At 41.1% G+C, this 19,254-nt stretch overlaps 1 protein-coding gene across 2 annotated transcripts in view; it reads right to left on the bottom strand.

Moving 5' to 3' along the window:
• Positions 1–19,254, bottom strand: part of RAPGEF5 (Rap guanine nucleotide exchange factor 5) — a 154,805-nt gene that overhangs the window by 20,874 nt on the left and 114,677 nt on the right. For both annotated transcript variants that reach the window (XM_081800431.1, XM_081800432.1), the window contains exons 10-16: positions 18,094–18,124; positions 17,097–17,175; positions 14,686–14,835; positions 10,783–10,880; positions 7,468–7,590; positions 5,659–5,837; positions 599–689 (exon numbers count right to left, since the gene is read on the bottom strand). In XM_081800431.1, coding sequence (XP_081656557.1) covers positions 599–689; positions 5,659–5,837; positions 7,468–7,590; positions 10,783–10,880; positions 14,686–14,835; positions 17,097–17,175; positions 18,094–18,124 — 751 coding nt within the window. The remainder of the gene's footprint in view (positions 1–598; positions 690–5,658; positions 5,838–7,467; positions 7,591–10,782; positions 10,881–14,685; positions 14,836–17,096; positions 17,176–18,093; positions 18,125–19,254) is intronic.

Below are 19,254 nucleotides of genomic sequence, written 5' to 3'. Positions count from 1 at the left end.
ACCCCATCATGCAACAGGGACACAGAGAGAACCCAGACTTGGGAGGCCTGAAACTTAACACTTTGTGGGCCCTCCTTGAAAAAAAGAATACAAAATTACTTTACTTCTGCAAATTTTACAAAGGTATACATCATCCACGTGAACACACTGCCAGGGGGGGCCTGCAAGAGAGAGGCCTGGAAGCTTACATTCACTAGCATCTCAGCAAATCTGCTTCCCGACATGTTACCACTTTTGAAAGGACCAACATGGGGCTGGAACCACACAATCATGGCAGCAGAGCAGAAAAAAAATTCTACCTGTGGAGCATTTTACAATTTTTATCTCCTTCATATATATATATGTTATGTATATGAAAATACATATAATATATATTTCATGTATTTTATATAAATAGTAGAACCATTTTGAAGACCATTTGATCAAAATAGTCCAACCTGACACATTCATTTTTAACTTTTTTTTTCCCTAGTAGTACTTATTTAAACCATCTAAATCAATTTATTTTAAAGAAAGGCCTTTCACTGGAACATTTTCCGTTCAGTTTTATTTATCTCTAACACCCTCTCCCCTTTCCACATGGACCCCCAAGGCTCACCTCCCAGGTCTGCGACAGCCGGCTGACAGAAGCAGTGTTGAGACCCATCACAATAGCAAAGAAAGAATTCAGGTTTCTCTGGGCTTTGCAGCTACGGAATAAAGAAAGCACAAGGTACTTGGAGCAACATCCTTTTGCCAGATGACCACAAAAGATAAAGCTGAAAAGACTCTCCTAGGCCACAGAGTTCAAAGTCCAGGGCAGCGATGAAACTCTGCTCCAAGACCAACACACACTGAGTGCCCCTGTGTGTGTGTGGGGGGATGGGTGGTGTCCCCTCCACCGTTCCTCACACAGGTGACAGATACCAAACACTCCAGCTCATTCTTACCTCTAGGAAAAGATCTGTGCTCCAGACACCCTCTGGACACTTCAAAAGATTCCTCCTTTAAAAAAATCTATTTTGGATGATACATTTACGATTTCAACTGAAAACTCTTGAATTCACGTTTCTTTATATGTAACATACTCTCATTGTAACAGCTCTCTTGTCCCATCTCTGTACTCAGGATGCTGTCGTTATGTTTTGACAGACAAGCCCCTCTCACCTCACCCCTCACCAGCCCAAGCTCCCCCTGCCATGACATTCAGGCGCATTTTCTTTGCCATCAACCATATAGCTACTGTATTATGTATCTATGTAAAATATGGCATGTATTGTGGGGATACTGTCCCATGTTTCTCATTTAGAGAAAAAAAGGCGGAAATAAAGTGCAAAATAAAATCACATTGAGCTCCATTCACTCTGTAAGCTTATCTGTTCTGCATAACGTCAATCATGCCCTTCAACCTAATTGGTCAAAATTCCACTCATTTTCAAAGCCTGCGGAGGAGGCTTGGTCTCCCAGGTCAGCCAGGACAGCCTGTGGGTTCCAGACACTCCTTCATCTGGGGCATTTTAAAAAACCACTTCTCCAAGCAAAGTTTTTAAAATTAAGGAATTACTCTAACTTGATAAATATGAAGAAATACGAAAGTGCTCAACAGTAAGCCGGGGCATAAAAAGTACCAGCTTGTCCCAGATGCCCCCTCTTTTCCACCGCATCTCCACCAGGGGCTCATATGGAACTTGGGGACAGTGTATGTGTAACTCCAAGTCCTGCTTTTTCAATTACACTGTGTTATAGCGTGTATTATTAATTCTTCACTATCATCATGAATGGCTATATAACTTCATCAAAAACATTTCATGATTTGTTTACTTATTCACCTATTGTTAACATTTAGGTTATTCTCAATTCAATTCAATACAGAATGCTACAATGAGTATCTTTGTGCATAAAACTTTTTAACTGGATTTATACTTCCTTTAATTAAGTGAGACATTCAGTCATTCATAACATGATTGGTCAAAAGCTATCTCGACGTTAAAGGTTCTCGACACATACTAAAAACCGTCCCCCAAAACGGTACAGCTTTCCGGCAGCACAGGCTGCATATGCAAGTATCTAGTTCAGAGCCAGGAGAATGGATGGGGCTGCTTCCGGAGTAACACACAGAGCTAGCTGTACCTGGCAGGTCCTCCCTACGTGGGCTGCTCCCAGGGTCAGTCGGGGGCTGCATACTGCCCAAGTACAGCTGGGCCTGGGCTCCAGGGCAGACAAGGTCCCACCAGGGAGCATGTGGGAAGTTCTGTCCCCATAATAGTGGAATGTGGAAAGACACTGCTGTCTCCATACCTAGGGTCCGAAGTATCTGGGGTAGATACTGTCCTGCAGGCCCCTCACTGCGGAGCCTCCATGGGCATGGGCTGTGCCTCTCAGAGTCTTCCTTGCCCGGTGTCTGGCCCTGCCTGCAGCTCTGGGGTCGGCGAGAGGACCCGAAACTCAGTCTAACTGGCCCCTTCATCTGGTTTCTACCAACTTTCTCCTGGGTGGATGCTGCTGGTATATTCCATGAATGAACACATAAAGATGCCTCTGGGTCAATGATTTAGAAATCCACCTGTTTTTGTAAATTATCGGTGATCAAAGGCATCCATACTTGGCCTCTGCTTCCCTTTCTGTCTCATCACCCCCCTGGAAAGTTCACACCAGCCAGAACAGACGTGAGGCAGCTCCATGGCTTGGTGTGCTGATTTGAGGTTCCTCTGTGGAGAGGTTCCTGTGGTTGGGAGAACTGTCCCGCCCCTGGGCCACAGGCACCTCTGTGGGAGGCTCTCTCTGACTCCCAGGTCCTCCCACTTACTACATGATGGAAGCCCACGGTCCTGTGATTCCTCACTAGACTTTAGGTTCCTCACAGCTAGAGGATATATCCATTTCATTTTTATATTCTGCCCGTCACCCAAATACCCAGGATACAGCAAGCCTTTCGGAGAGCATTTGCTGGAGTTGAAAACAAGACTTTTTGGGGAAATGGTTTTATTATTATTCATTATAAAAAGGTTTATTACTCCTCTTTTTATTTGGCATCATTTATCTGTCTGGAATCTCAGATAGAATTCTCATCTTTTTATCTTTTAGCTCCCATCAACAATTTTCCTGGCTCAGATCTCTTTTGTAGTTATACTTACAATAAAAAAAAAAAGCACATATAACTAACGTCTGAACCTATAGAAAGAAAAAAAATGCTTTCTCTAGAAGACAAATTGATACAGTACAAATATTGGATACCAATCTGGTCTGGAATCCTTTGTTACCAAGGTTCGTTCATTCCAGGATAAGAACAAACTGACACTGAAACATTCCAGTTTAGCAAACATTCCTTTGTCTGTGTGAGGGTATAAACTCCACTCAGTCCACAGAGGTGGGGGATGGGGAGGGCGAGAAGGAAGGGAAACATGAATATGCAAATAGATGCCTTAGGCAGGGGAGACACTTCATGATCATGGAAATTACTGTTTTCCCTTGGTTATTCCTACTAGTGTGATTATGAGGAATTTAACTTTATGTTTCTGTTGGCATTCTATTCCATGGGCTAGGGATGGAGAGACCAGTACAGTAAATAATTCAAGAGCACGGGGCCATATGGAGAAGATGTGAATATATTTCATTTCCCTGAGGATAGATATAATCTTATACTGGAACTAAGCTGTGTGGTGTCATTTTACTCCTTGGGACATTAATGTCCCATTTCTCCAAATAACTGGCATTTATAAGAAAGCTTTTGATCCAAAAGAGCCTCACCTTTATGAATTTCACAGGCCATTTGGAATGCACTGGCTAAATAAAAAAAAAGGAATATTCACCATAAAAACTGTCCAAGATTTAGGAATATCTGTTGTATCTCTCTCCTTCCATTCCCAGTCACACCAAACACCAGGTTGGGTACTTCTATTATCTCTTGCTAGGTAAACAAGATACCCTACTTCTGGGGGGTCTCTTTGCCTATAGTTCAGTATATGTGCTACCTTCAGATCAACCTTCCTGAGGGACAGCTCTGATCGTGTCAGTCTCCTGCACAAAAATTGCAATGAATCCCTGTCTTCTCAATTCAACCCAAACTCTTCGATCTGAAATTCAACATCCTTCACAATTTGGTTTTATCTTACTTGGCAGATTAATCTCCCACAATTTCTGTATAAATAACACTCCATTCTGGTGAAAGTGGATGAGGCTCCTTTCCCTGACCATATGCTGTCTGCCTCCACTGAACCTCTCTGCCTCCCTCCTCCAGTGAGTTTCACCTCCATGGAGAGTAAGCACTTCGGAATTCTTATCTGTCCAGGTCCCCCCAGAATTCAAACACAGCCTTGAATGCTACTTGTTTGCGAATCCTCCTTTTCCACATCATTGGCATACGAGCTTCCCCTCTCCAAAGCCCCAGCAGAATCTGATCTCAGAATAAGGCACCCCCTGTTCTATTTTGCACATTAGCCATCTGAGTTATCAAAGTACCCCTTCAGCAGGTTGCAAACTCCTCAAAGGCATGGATTGGGTGTAGGGTCAGTCTGGTTTCCCAATGGAAATGCATGGTTCCCTTGCAAGGATCTGTACAAGTAATGAGTGATCAATACATAGTTCCTGAACATATTACACTGCTGTATACTCCAAAACTGTTTGATGTAAAGACTATTTTGGAAGACAAAGGAGAAATAAAATGGGAAATAGAAGCAACTGGGAAAGATTCTCATTCACACTGCCTACTTCTGTTGGGAGGCTGTCCGAAGAGCAGTCTCAGGATACTAATCTGGTATTTTAAGAGATGCTCTCAGCAAGTTACTAAAATGTCATTCAACTAACCTTTACTGAGTCACTGCTATTTACCAAGTTCTGCATCAGACATATCAGGTTTGATTAGTCAATGTTTGATTAGTAATGGCCCCTGTCCTCTGGAGGCTAACACAGCCAAGTGAAGGGATTCTATATAAACAGAGAAGTTTAATAAATATAATAAAAAAGTTAAAAGGGAAAAAGCACGTGTGTGAGGGAGAGTGGGGGCAGGGAGTAGTTCACCCTGCATCTGAAAGTCAGAGATGGCTTCAGGAAGGAAGCAACCTTTGACCTCGGTCTTAAAGAATGACAGCAATTTGCAAGGTGGAAGTGGTCATTTCGGCAGAGCCAACAATGCCGCGTCCAGGCCTGGAGGATGGCGTGCGTGGGACAGACAGCCATTCAGAGGGGCTGTAGCATGGCGCGCACCCAGTGGGGGAGGCTCCGAGTTCAGGTGGGACCAGCCTGGGCTGGGCCTGCTGAGGAATTTGCAAAGTCCACACTGTGGGCATCAAGCAGCCAAGAACAGAATCCTAGAGTGCACCTGATTTGCAGTGATTCTACCCTCTCACGTCATCTTCCCGGTTTTCCCAGCCTGCTGTAGCTCGCTGGCCACACTGTAGTTCAGCTGAGGGACAGTGCACGTGGGCGCTGGCTGCTTAACCGTCCTGCAGCACGGAGCAGGGGGTTGGAGTATTTTGGCATTGGTATTTTGGCATTGACTTTAAAGTATAAGCACTTCAAATGCAAAGACATAAATATTCAAGCACAGACCTTTTCAATCATTTGGTCACTTAACTCAGTATTCTACTTTTACCTTCTGACCCTTCTTATCATCACAAGGGGAAAAAGTGTACTCTCTCAAGGAGACAAGAGGAATTGCCCTTTTCACCGCCAGGAACTCACTGTGCAGCGATTTTGATGAATTTTTTCACCAGCTGCACTCGCTTGCCCAGCTGGCTGCAGAGCAGGATCTCCGTGGCCACCCAGAGCTGGACTTCATTGCATCTCTGCAGCAGAAGGCTGAGGTTTGCGGTGTGCTCCCCACTGCCTTGTCGGCTGAAGGTGAAGTAGATCAGCTCTTGCTGCAAGAAGATGGATTCACACCAGCATTTATTTTTAGCACAGAGACAAGCTGATACAAAAGTTAGTCCATTTTTAAGAGCTGCCTCAGTTCGCCACTCTCATAATGTGTCATGAGAATAGAACAATAGATTCAATTTGAAACAATGCAGTTTTAGAGATGCCTTATTAAATAATGTTCACCTAGAATCCTCAGGAAAATCTTATTTTAGAATGTGCAGATGATACAGTTTTACATGAAAATCTAAGAAGTTCTAAAGTTTAAATCACAGGCTGAATCAAATCCAAACTTCCTGAACTTGTTATACCGGCAAAAACAAGTAGAAATGATTGTCACTAGTATAGGGAGATTCTTTTGACAAGGGCTCTCAAATTTTAGTGTGAATCAGGATCACCTAGAGGCCTGTTACAACAGCTCGCTGGGCCCCATCGCCCACATTTTCTCATTCAGTAGGTCTGTGGTGGGGCCCCAAACCTGCATTTATAACAAGTTCCCAGGTGGTGCTGCTGATGCTGTCCCACTCTTTGAGAACCACGGATAAAAGATACAGTAAAATCATAAACAGAAAGAGAGTGAGATTAGGGCTAGGTCCAAAATTTACAAAATTGAGCAAGACGAGTGACTATTTATATAGACTGATCATATGCAGAGCAACAGAAGAGATTTGTTTTTAAATGAAGGGGTGTGCGCACTCTCCCATGCTCCCACTGAGAGAGCAGCACAAGCAGGGACACATCCTACTCTTACTAACATTTCCAAAGACACAAATCATTTAGCTTGAAGGAGTTCACTACTTGCTTAAATTTAGATGATAACGGCATTTTTTTAATGAGGACATTTAAAAGACATTCCAAAATGAAAGTGAAGCTCAAGCCCCAAGTTGGGCATGAGATTCTTCAGAAGGAAAGGCTGTTTTGTAATGAAAAATTTCCCTACATGGCAAAGCAAATGCAACATATGGTTGCACAGAGCTGTCTCATTTTTCATCTCCTGATTCCTGTGAGCCTTTCCACTGGCTACATTTATTCCTTAGTTGTCAGTAGTATTTTGTCCCTAATCTATTATCTTATAAATGTTTAAGCTGTCTTCAAAGGGAGGGTTGATGAACTTAAAAATTTGAAATATATCTCCGAAGTTTCAAGAAAGTACTTTAAGTCTTGCAGCATAGTCTAAATGTATAGAATGTTCTTGAGGGAAAGAATGACTCTATGTGTATGCTGGTATGTGCATAAATATGATTCTTGTATCGCTACCATGAACTTTATGGAAAAAATAAAAGAATCAATATCAAAGTTGTCAAATGTAAAATGGCTCTTCAGTTTCATTAGAGCTTCATAAACATGCAAATATTAAGTATTCACACGTATAAAAATACAGCATTTTTATACTACACATATGATTACATTAGGAACAAATAAAGCATGATCATGTATTCTGATTTTCCTAGGTTTGGGTCAGTCTTTCAATGTATTTCAAGTCCCCAAAAATCTTTTGGGCTATGGCATCCTAAGCATAACTATATCACCGGATGATGGATCTTCTTAAAACTGAGTCACATACAAATACTCTTCAAAAAGAATGCAAAGTTAAAATAGCACTAGCATTTTTTATCTTTTCACTCCTTAACTTACCTCGTGAATCGAATTGAAGAGACTCCAATCAAAGTTCATTAATTCCAGAGCAAGATCCCAAGTGTTCATTCCCAAAATCCTTATCGACCTTTGCTGTGATTCCTCATTTTCTGCAAATGGGTTCTAAACCGACAGACAGAAGCAGAAGGATCCTCAGTAATTCCCAAATGTTTGGCGCTGAACTGGCTGGCCACAGAAAAGCCACTAGAAGCCCAGATTAGGAAAGTAATCTTGTCTGAGTGCACTTAATATTTTCCCTGGTCTGTTCATCTTTGGTGAGTTACAACCAATTTGGGAAACAGCCTTGGAAACGGCAGAATGTGATCAATGATACTTCACTGAGTTAGCCTGCCCCTCCCCCCAGACACACACACACACACACACACACACACACACACACGCCCGCGCGCACATGCACGCATCCACAAATCTGATTATAAAACACTGCCCCAGCAGACAGCGTAATGAAAGCGAAAGCCCTGAAATCACTTTGGCTTCTGGTAAGAATTAATGTGCCAGCAGGTCAGTATAAAAACAAACAAAAGAAATGTCATGGTGCACTTCAATAAAGACAGACATGGCTTTTGCAGGAAATACGTTTAACAAGCCTCATCCCAGACACACATTTACAAATTTTATTAAAATGCCTGTGGAAAGTGAAAAAAAATTTAAACAAGAAATAAAAAGTAAGTTACTTCATTTATACCCCATGGCGGATGATTATTTTAAGTATCTGTGGCTTTACCTACACAAATAGGTATGAGTCTGGTAATAGCATTTCCTTAAAATCTGGCATGGAATTATTAAATGTCACCAAAACTTTAAATATTTTGTCACTGTTATTGTTAAAAATTATTTGGCATTTAAAAAAAATATTTGATATTTTCTAATTAAAGTACAAATTCTCCAGGGGCATCTGGCTGGCTTAGTCAGTAAAGCACATGATATTGGGGTTGTGAGTTTGAGCCCCACATTGGGCTTAGAGTTTATTTAAAAAAAAAAAATTCTCCCATTGAGGGGTTGGATTTGAGTAGTTAGTGATGTTAAAATTATTAATGACTTGGAAAAAAAGATGGGACTTTGCAAAAATAAATGACATGCCAGGATGAAGAGAATATTTCAGGTTCCGAATATTAATTCCTATTTTAAAACTGCAAAATTATTTGCATTTTACAAGTTTTATTGTTATGAAAAGGTTTCCTAATTTGAAGGAAAAAAAAAAAAAAGACAAAAGGCCTCCCCAGAGCTTCTCCACAGACTTGATTCTTTTCAGTGCAGGTCAAGGTACAAATTGTCCCTGTAGCCCAGAGTGGGACACAGTGGGGAGCTCAATGAGGGTGGACTGAAAGAATGCGTGTGCAAATACTGAGTAGGGGAAAGCCCACGTTTCTCATGGCCTGATTAGTTTGGAACCAGATAGATGCCATGCTACACTGCAGGCATTCAGAGGGAGAGCCAAGAGCTGGGAAGTAACATAAATCTCTGCATACTAATTTGGAGATGTAAGGATATTTTCACTTGGCTTTTTATCCCTCCTGCTTTTTCTCCCTAAATGCACCCTTTGCCCTGGTACTGCCCTCTGGTTGTCCAAGGCTGTCTACGGCCCTCTCCAACAAACACTTCCTATTTCTCTAACCCATTCATTCAGGGCTCTAATTCCCACCTTCTGAGAAGAGTAACTCATCTATATGTAAGTGGAGTGGGTGCTAGTGTTTCCGCATGTTATCTATCCTGCCCTTAGAATATTCCATTTCAACTGAAATCTTTCGGAGATAAAACACTGAAAGCTAGGATTCCAACAGGGGAATCTCAGGCAGGATGCAGAGTTGGAAACGTTTGAGGGCAGGATGGCAACTGGCTTATCTGGGAACATACTTCAGAGCACCCGTTTATTCCACTAGGACATTGCTTAGGCCTGCCTTCTACTCTTCTGAAGCTGGCCCCAGATGGTGGTAGGAGAGCTCTGGAACTACCAAGAAGTCTATGGGTCGTACGAGAAAGGAGGGCATGGAAGACAAGAGTGTGAGTTTCCACCATCATCCCGGAGCTCCACAGAAGCCAGAGGGTAGATCGTCCTCCTTCATAGGGAGGGTTAAAGTTAACCCAGTCTCACTGTTTACTCAAGGATGCTGTGCATCCTGTTCATCATGGTTCCCTGATGGAATTACCTCATGCACAGACACAGGACCTGTGACCTGCTGAAGGACACTCCGAAGCAGAAAGGCCCAAGTAAGACAAAAGTTTCCCTCTGCTTTGCTCCCTCATCATATACAAATGAAAGGTATGTTAGAGCTTCAGAAGCAAATATTGGCCTGGAATCCTAGCACTTTCCCTTACTTGGCTGCAGGAAGCTAGAGTAAGGGACTCCGCCTCTCTGACCTTCACAGGGTTACTGGGAATATTAAATGAGATACTGTATGTAAACTACCCAGCACCTAACTGTCTGGTAGTAAGTGCCAAAAATGACAATGATTCGTATTCTGGTAGGTTGATACTTGTAGATAATTTTACATAAAATATTTTTATTACAAGCAGTTTTGGTTAACCCATGTGGTATATACATTCCTCAATTATAAATTCAACAGGAGTCGCCTAGAAAGAATCATCCCAGTCAGTGATGGCTCCATGAAATAGACTAGGACCATGTCTCTAGATGATACTATCACCATCTGGCAGAGCCTGCTCTTTATGGGTGATGGGTCTGAGGCCTGATCCTACTTTGCAGAAAGCAATCACAAGGCTGAGGTTTTTAGGAAAGTAAGAATGACAAATCATCTGCTTAGGTGTAAATGTTCTTACATTTGAAATGAAAATAACTTACAGCATGGGTTCTACATTTCTTCCAACTCTTACTCCTCACCGGCATCCCATGTACCATTGTTATGAGCCTATCTTAGAGGGGAAGGCTGATAATTGACCCTTTCTTCCAGGGAATGGTACACTCAAAGTGTGCCAAATAGACTGAAACAATACAGTCTCTTTCCCCCTAAATTTGCACAGGGTACCTTTCTCAGCCTGATCTCCTCATACCCATCAAAAAAGAAGGAAGGGAGTTAAGATTAATGGGGGGGGGTTACTTCTCTCATATCCCTTGTTTCAGAGGCCCAGAGGGAAGCAGGATTTGACTCAGGAAAGCCTTAGGATTCCTCAAGGTGTACCTGTCTTTGATTTGCAAAGGTGGTGTTGTTTGCCAAGTATATTACTGGCCAGAGGAGGAAGTAGTTCAATGTGTTTCTCTAACATTCATTATAAAACATACAAAAATACGACTTTAGTCTGCTGTTGGTGTTTCAAGTAAAGGCTAAAAGTCCTTACCAAAGTGTCAGCTAGGTCTTTTCTGTAGACATATATCCGACCTGATGCTTCCAGGGATTTGGAGATGGCCAAGTCATTTGGCTGAAGTTCATGCTTCTCTTTATTTAAAAAAAAAAAAAAAACAGTAATTAGAAACACAAGAACAGTAGTAGGCATACACAGTATATCTAAAGAGTGAGAATTGCCAAAGAAAAATATTTAAAAGTACATAGAATGCAGATTTAATTCAGTTCTGCAAACTGTGTTCAATGGCACCAATGGGACCATGGACATCACTGCTCAATATCCATAAAGTGGAAGCCTTTTACAATTCCTTCTTACAATATTTAGTCATTTTTTTTAGAACACAGTTTAGGAAAGAAAGTAAAAATCACTCATAATCCCATCACTCGGGGATGCCTGGGTGGCTCAGTCCATTAAGTGTCTGCCTTTGGCTCAGGTCATGATCCCAGGGTCCTGAGATTGAGGCCCACGTCGGGCTCCTTGCTCAGTGGGGAGCCTGCTTCTCTCTCTGCCTTTCGCTCCCCCTGCTTGTGTTCTCTCTCTCTCACTCTCTCTCTCACTCTTGCTCTCTGTCAAATAAATAAATAAATAAAATCTTTAAAAAAAAAATAATAATCTCATCACTCTAAGATAACCATAGGATGGTAATGTTGGTAACATTTGGGTATGTTTTTGTTCTGATCTTGATGTAAATGTGTATAAACAACATCCACGCATACGTATGATTGCAATTATTTACACATATGCATTCATAATTAGTATGGGTACATACATATACATTTGCAGTTATTCCATATATGGTTTTATATTCTGATTTTATTAAGCACTTATCCACTTGTCAAAATTAATTACGTCTGTCATATTTAATTGGTTACATAACAGTCCATTGTACCATCATGTAATCTTTCCTCTATTGTTGGCCAATTTAACAGTTTCCAATGTTTTTGTCTTATCAATTAGATGGCAAGATATATATAAATACTAGCATGGGGTCTGGCACATAAGAGGGGCTCGATAAATGGGATCTATTATTATAGCAGCCATAATATATACTGCTGAAGTCAGCATCCTTATGCATAAATCGTTGGCTGCTCATAGATGATTTTTAAAAATAGATTCTCAGAAATGGAATTACTAGGTCAAAGGGGAATGAATATTTTTTGAAGTTTTTGATACAAACTGCCAAATTGCTTTCAAATTCTTACACTGACCAATACTGATCATTCCTTGTGGTAAGTTTGCTATTTAGCTAAAACCAAAAATAGATTCTCCGTTTATTTTAAATTTCTTGACTACTGGAAAAGCCAAGTATTTCTCACATATTCTTCTCTTTCCCTTATTACAAATTATTCCTGTCCCTCAGCCATTTTTCTACCATCGTTGGAGCTCTCTTATAACACAATAGCCTTCTTTGTAGAAAAATGTCCTCCTCTTAACTACAAATTACAGATGGGAATTGACTAAACTAATCCTCAAGTTTATTGCACTGTAACATGATCAGCTTCTAAGTCAGCCTTTTAGTTACCCAGCATGGTTGGGGAACACTATATTCCATATATCTTTTTCTAGATAACTTAATCAGTTCAAAGACCAAGTTTTGTTTTGAACATTTCTGCTTAATACCAAGTACACAAATGATAATCCAATATATTCTTTATGGCCCAGCATTATAAAGATCAATAGCACTTCCGTGTCAGGCCACTGACGTGTGTGGTAAATGATCCCACATGGCTGGGCTCTGAAGTTCTTCCATCTCTCCTCCCTCTTTCTCTAGCTTCAATTTCTTGCAGCCTTGTGTGTGCCTATGTTCACCTTACATCAGAATTTATGAGAGCCATTCTGCCCTTGCTACAGAATAAAATGCCATGGCTTTCTGACAGTAACTTTTCCATTTTCTGGGAAATATTTTTTTTCTTATTTTCAGGTTTGTCACTAAACTCTAAAAGATAAAAATTCATAGAATTTTAAGCTCTGAAAAACTAGGCAGGTAGGTTTCTGTTACTACATACATTATACCTACTCAGGGTATAAAGCTAGAAACCTACTGAAAGCCATGAGGATAATAGCCCCAGTCCTTTTAGAAAAATCCACAAAACCTACAACATTTGCAACATTTTCAAACTTTTTTTGACAAAAAGAAAATAAGAGTAGATCTCACTGTCATTTCATTTTGAAGTAGTATCTAAAACATTATTTACTAAAAATTAGGTAATAGAGCAAGGAATACATTAAACACTGTTTTTCTCCTTTTTCTTCATAAAGCATTATTGTTTGGAAGATATGAAGCTACGGGCGGAAAGGTTCTTAACAGACCAAAGTACTAATTGATGGGAAATGATGGCACATTTCCAAATCTGTGGGATAATTCAGGAGATAAGCTGGTATTTCTAGAGAAGATTAGCAATGAGTCTATACACATTAGAACGACATTGGCCTCCCTGATGAATCTAATTTAATAGAGTGTAAAAATGGTATTTCATGGCCATCAAATAGATATTGGATAGTAAAAGAGCTACTCATTACTTTCCAGATTCACGTGTGGCCCTGGGCTGAGTCTGAGTCAGCCCCAAGGGAGAGGGGTCTCAGTCATGCTACCAAGTTCACTCAGGGTCCTTCCTCCTCCAGAATGGGGACCTGATGACTACTTTCTGTCATGGTACTTTCTTGAGAGGCAAATGTTGGTTTTGATGAAGCGTAATACTGTTTAGAATCATTTAATATTTTTGGTCACTTAAAATTAAAATATGCATTTAGCGTATCTATCTGGAATGTCTGAAATATTTTATTAAAAATTCAACACTCTCTGATTAAAATTCATGTAGCCCAGATGTTTCTCCCACTTCTGCTCTTTTTCTCTAGATAATGTTTTGATGGGATGCACAATTAGGGCCCCGTGAGAGGGAGGAGAGACTCTCATTAGGCCCAGGGAGAAGGGCTATACACTTTGCTTATGCAATCCGCTAGCTTATAGGACCATTTACCTGCTTCTGAGTAACAAAGCAATAGAAGATTCTGTCACAGAAATGCTTTAACACCAAGTTAAATTCTCATCTTCTCCTCCTTCCCCTAACATGATAACAAAGGATAAACAGGAACGCCGGATATCGGCTCCCCCCCTCCTTCTTGCCACATCTCTGCTTGATTAGTTCACATAGTACTCCCATTTTTCAACTACTGATGCTAAGTCACTTTCTTTGTATTTTTCTCAGGGTTAATGAGATATTAAATAAAGATTGTAAGCCAAAAAGGAGGCCAGCAACATTGAGATCTGACAGGCCCCAGTGAAAACGAAGGGGTCTGTTCAGGTCACATAGATCAATAGTGTCAGCTTGTAATCTGTGTGATCTTATTCAAAACAGACAATAAACCATTCTCCGAGGATAAATAAGGCCCAGCAGAAGGAAAAGCTATAACCAGACCTCACTCCCCACGTCCACCTGAACGAACACTGCCTGTGAGCTTTCAGCTTATTGGAGTTTTTATTTCCTTCAACGGGGAGTCTTTTTAAGTATTAAACTGTCAGCCAGCAATATGACTAGTTCAAGGCTGTCTTTCTTTTTCCTTCCTCAAGTAATTTCATCCTTTAGCAATTTCCCAAGTTAATTTAAATATGAAAATAGAAGGCTTATCTAGAGTATAAAATATGAAAAGCTTTATAATATATTTCAAAACACTGGCATGGCCCTTTATTCAGTTCTTGGGGAGGAAATTCAGGATCCAACAGTATCCGGCTGTTGTCATGGAAACGCCTCCGCTAGGCAGCTTCTTATTGTTACTGTGGTCATCCAGCTGCGGGCCCAGAAGGGACAAGCCACACGTTTACCCTATAAAAATGTCGACTCTCCTTCTTTCAGGGCGATCCAGAGAAAGATTAATACTCCAGGACAGAAAACAGTTTACCCCCAGAGAAGGTGACGGCCACCAGAGCCAGATCCTCTTCCGCATGTTGGATCTTTTCTGCCACAACTTTCAGGATCTCATGTGCCGTACTGGAAACTTTTGCCTTCACACTGACATAGGAGTGCTCCGTTACGTACACGTGGCAAAAAACTGCACACAACACAAGAATTGTTAGTCAACAGAGAACCGCAGTCATGAGGTACAGACTTTTCCAAATAAAGGCATCCACTTTCCTATTCTCGTCAGTATAAAACCTACACAACTCGATTTACATATTTATGTCTGCACATGGGTGCCTGAGGACATCCATATAGAAATTGGTGCCTGCCCACACCTGAGATACAGACGTAACGTTATAAAGCTGGTGAATGAGCATGCCAAGGATTTAGGCTTCCCAAACTAATGAGAGACCCATGTCATGGAAGCATGCGCTCATGGTGGAGATGGCCTGACCACGGCACGGGGGGTGGGGGGGATGGTTACAAGAACTATAGCTCTGAGTTCCTTCTTTGAGTGTTACTGAGATTTCCCAAAGCACTATATTAAGATATCTCACTCATAAATTTTTATTTAACACTCCATTTCTGGACAGTCACAGTTGGCTCAATCAGGAACACCACATTTTGCTATTAGAGCTCTCAAAAGCTTATCTAAAAAATCTGTCAGTTTGCCATGCTTTCTGTGTTCGGGTGTCTTGATCATTTAATAATGAGGTCCCTGATCAAGATGGGGTGAGTGTGGTTTCCAAATAGAAGTCACATTTCTAGCCCTTTAAGTTTCCTTTTTTATTGTCTGCAGTGCAAATAATTATTACTGGGACATCATCACTATCAGGGTGACTTGGGGTCCTGAAAAAATTTTCTTTATGACTTGAGAGTAGAAACTGTTTAATAGCAGTGGAGATAACTGATACATTATTTGTTTCTTACAGCAGCTACTTTGAATTATAAAATACTAGCTTCTTTCAAAAAGATAATACAATTAGATATTCTTCTCTGCCATATTGTAAAAAATAAAAAACAAAGGGGGAGTGCAGTTCCTAAAAAAACCTTACATGCAATTTAAATGGCCCCACAAAAAGAAACTCAGGATGGTTCCCACAGAAAGGCAAATGAGGCAAAAAAAAAAAAAAAACTATGAGTTTAGGTGTAGGAACCTCAAAGTAAACACGCCACCGGAAGGCATTGACGATATTTTGATCTTGGCTTGGATTGGTACGTCACTAAAACAATAGCATCTCACAAATAGTTGTTTTATATGTTGTCAACAGACACGGGAGAGGCAAAAAAAGCTTTTTTGCTTCCACAGAAAAATGAAATTTTGAGCAAGACAAGATCCAGTACACAAACCACTGAATATGAGGAAAGCTTACTTAATAAACTGATGAACAAAAAGAGGCCAGGGGTCTTGAAATACTTATACTCTTTGTAATCAGCTTGGGAAATTATCTGATCAAACTATAGGACAAATCAGCCTGGAGGATCAGCAACTAAGGAATTAGGAGGTAAGATCATTTCTTTCCCAGCTTCCACAAACACTATGTAGCAGAAGCAGCCCGTGTGTGACACTTTGTTGCTTAAGTATGTGAGAAGCTGAGCAGACATGAAACCTTCACACTTAGAATTTCAGCACAGACCGAGAGGTGGGCTCAAAGAGAAATCTCCTAGTCACAAGAGCGTGAATGTTTCCACTGTTGTGTTTCCCCAGGCTCGGCACTTGACTCAACCTTTAAGCAAACAGGAGAAAACCATTTCCTGTTCTGTTACAAAGTAGGAAGAGAAGGCAGCACCTTCAGGGGGCTAAAGGGTGTGCCCCTGGTACCGAGCGAGTAGCTGTCCTCCGAGTGGGTCCTGAGCTCTGTCACCGGGGAGCAGTGGGGAGTGCTGACCAAGGGCGGGCGGACTGGGCCTGCGGCACTGCTGGTGCGAGAAGCCTTGCCTTGCGGGGGATTTCAGCTGCACGCTCTTCCTTCCGCTCTTCTCGCCAAGAGTCTCCTCTACATCTCAGGGACCGACCCCACCAAAGCCCTGCATGTTGGCTTTCGTGGACTTTCCAGTCAGTCCCAGGCAATGGGCTGACAGATCAAGGGAGAAAGCAGCCAAGAGGTATAGGCGATACCTACCCTGCAATTCTGCACCTCTCCCTAAGAAAGTAAAGAGGCTCTCCGAAGTCTTCTTTCCTTCCTTCCAAATTAAAAACGTCCTTGGTCCCTGAGACACTGGTGTATGAGCAAGAAAATTGCAACACTCAAAGCAAGAAAATAAAGACCACCGTATTGGGCGCGAACATGCTCGTCACAGGGGTGTGACGGCTGGAAATTCTCCAAGGCAGGCTGATGTGTTAATGCTGGACAATGAGGGTGATTAACCGCTACTCCACCTACCCCAAACCCTCGTTAAAATCATACTCACTTTCCTCTGTTTCAGTCACAGTTCCTCTATGCTGGAGCCAGTTCTCCTTAAGACTGAATTGGTGGAAAAGGGCTTTATTCTGTGAGAAGCGAGAAAGAGAACAATGAATGAATGCATTCCTGCCCTTTGGAAAACCACAGCTGTTTACAACATGTTCCAAAAGAGCTAGCCAATTTTCTTTCTTTTTTTTTTAAGTATGAAATCCACCCATCCAATTTTAGAGGAATAAATAGGGAGTTGCCTCTATTAATGCATGTGGAGGTAAAGATTCTGAGCAACATAACAGACCTTGGCCAAAGCCAGAAGCAGGCAAAAAGCTCCTATAATTATTCCCTGCAACATGCTGGAGAGTATTGGCATGATTTTGAACTCTGGCTACTACAAATACCCACAGATTCTTCTCTAGAGAGAGACACCCCAACATTAACCATGCTTTTGGATAAAGCAACTTTGAGACGGTTGCATATTTCTGCCGTAGCACAATGACTTGCTTAAGGGAAATAAGTACATTATTCATTCTGATTATCCACCCAATAGATCAGCTTCTACGAAACTCGTGCCTGACAACTCATTTTGCATTTCCCCTCCAAGGTGACTAGGAAACACACTCCTTCTTTCTCTTTCTGTCGGGTTGAAAAGTACTTCCTCACCCTTGCCGTCAAGATTCTTGCATGCATTTTTTTTCCCTTTTTTTGCACCAATGTTTCAAATTCAAATTTAGATCACTCTGGGAACACTGGGGAAACTCTGAGATTCCAAAAATATGCAGAATGTCCAGTCAAGGGCACATGGCTAGCACCCAGTCTGGATCTACAGCAGCACAGGCAAAGTGAAGTGAAGCAGCAAAGTGCGTGTAAGCCACAGCCCCAGGCTTCCCTGCCTGCCCCTGGTCGGCTTGAGGCAGGATTCATTTTAATTATGAAGAAATGCCAACTGAGGCAAAGCAAGCTCTCCAAACTTGATGGCCCCATTTCGGATAGAGAAAGGTCTACCTCACCTTCCTTTGTGGTGAATATTCATCTACAGTGCTGAAAGGAAAAGGACAAGAAGTCAGTCTTTATCCCACACCTAGAATAATGCAGTGATTGTCACAGAAGACTAATTTTCAGGTACTGGGCAGAGGTTTCTGCTTTTCAGAAAGATAAAACCTAGTATTCATTAGGTCACTATGTATAACATCCTTGACATTGGGCTCTGGGTTTCGACTGAATAACGAAGAAAAGATGCTATCTCCTCAACAAGTATATTTTACTTTCTATGCACAGAAAGTGAGTGCTGAAGGAAGAACTGGATTTATTCAGTCCACAGAAACTCTAAGTTTTCTCATATACTGATAGATTTTAGGTGAAATTATTGTTATTCAGGTGGTTAAGTTAGCTAAGGCACATCTTTTCCAGAATGTTTCCATGGTGGTGGAAGTAGGGGACGTTCTGTAGGTCCCCAGCTCAAATCTTTTTCTAGAATCTAGAGATATCTCATAATCTTTTACTGAAGAGGCAAGAGTCATATCTTATATAATTTTCTTAACCTATTATTTCCCATTTTATGTAAGTTTTTTAATGGGATGTATGAAGTTCCATTAATGTACTGAATGCATTTAAATGTATCAAACCATGAATTAAGGTTTCCCAAGGGTAACCAGGCCTGCCTTACAGCAGAGACCAACCTCCATGTGGGTGATTATTTTGATATAAAAGTTGTCTCTCTTTTTCTTTCCTGTTTCAATTATTTGTTCACATTTTCATACTAGTCTTAGGTGCTGAGAACTTATTATGGTGTAGACCGTGACAAAGGAACATCACCCAAATTCCCAACATTTGTTTCTAACACTGTCCTAAACTGTGTCTCATTTCTGAATTTCTAAAAGTGTGATTTTCATGATTGAGGACTAAAGCTGATACATGATTTGTTTGTGCCCTAAAATTAATTTATGTAGACATTTAATGTGCAATAGGATCTCTCTTTACTAAAATTAGGTCAGGCTTTAAGTCTCAAATTAGTCATCTGAAAGGCCTGAATTAACATTTTCTACAAGAAGTGCCTCTGTGACTGCTGAAATCTTCATAGAAGTTTCTCACCACTTGACAACACATGCATTTCATGTTTACTAAGTAGAAAGTACACTGTAAACCAGAGAACAGTTTTTCCTTTCAGATTA

This window comes from Leptonychotes weddellii, chromosome 12, assembly GCF_054177405.1.
Source record: "Leptonychotes weddellii isolate Sample4059 chromosome 12, ASM5417740v2, whole genome shotgun sequence".
Classification (NCBI taxonomy): Eukaryota; Metazoa; Chordata; class Mammalia; order Carnivora; family Phocidae; genus Leptonychotes; species Leptonychotes weddellii.
This window is presented reverse-complemented; position numbering and strand designations above follow the sequence as displayed.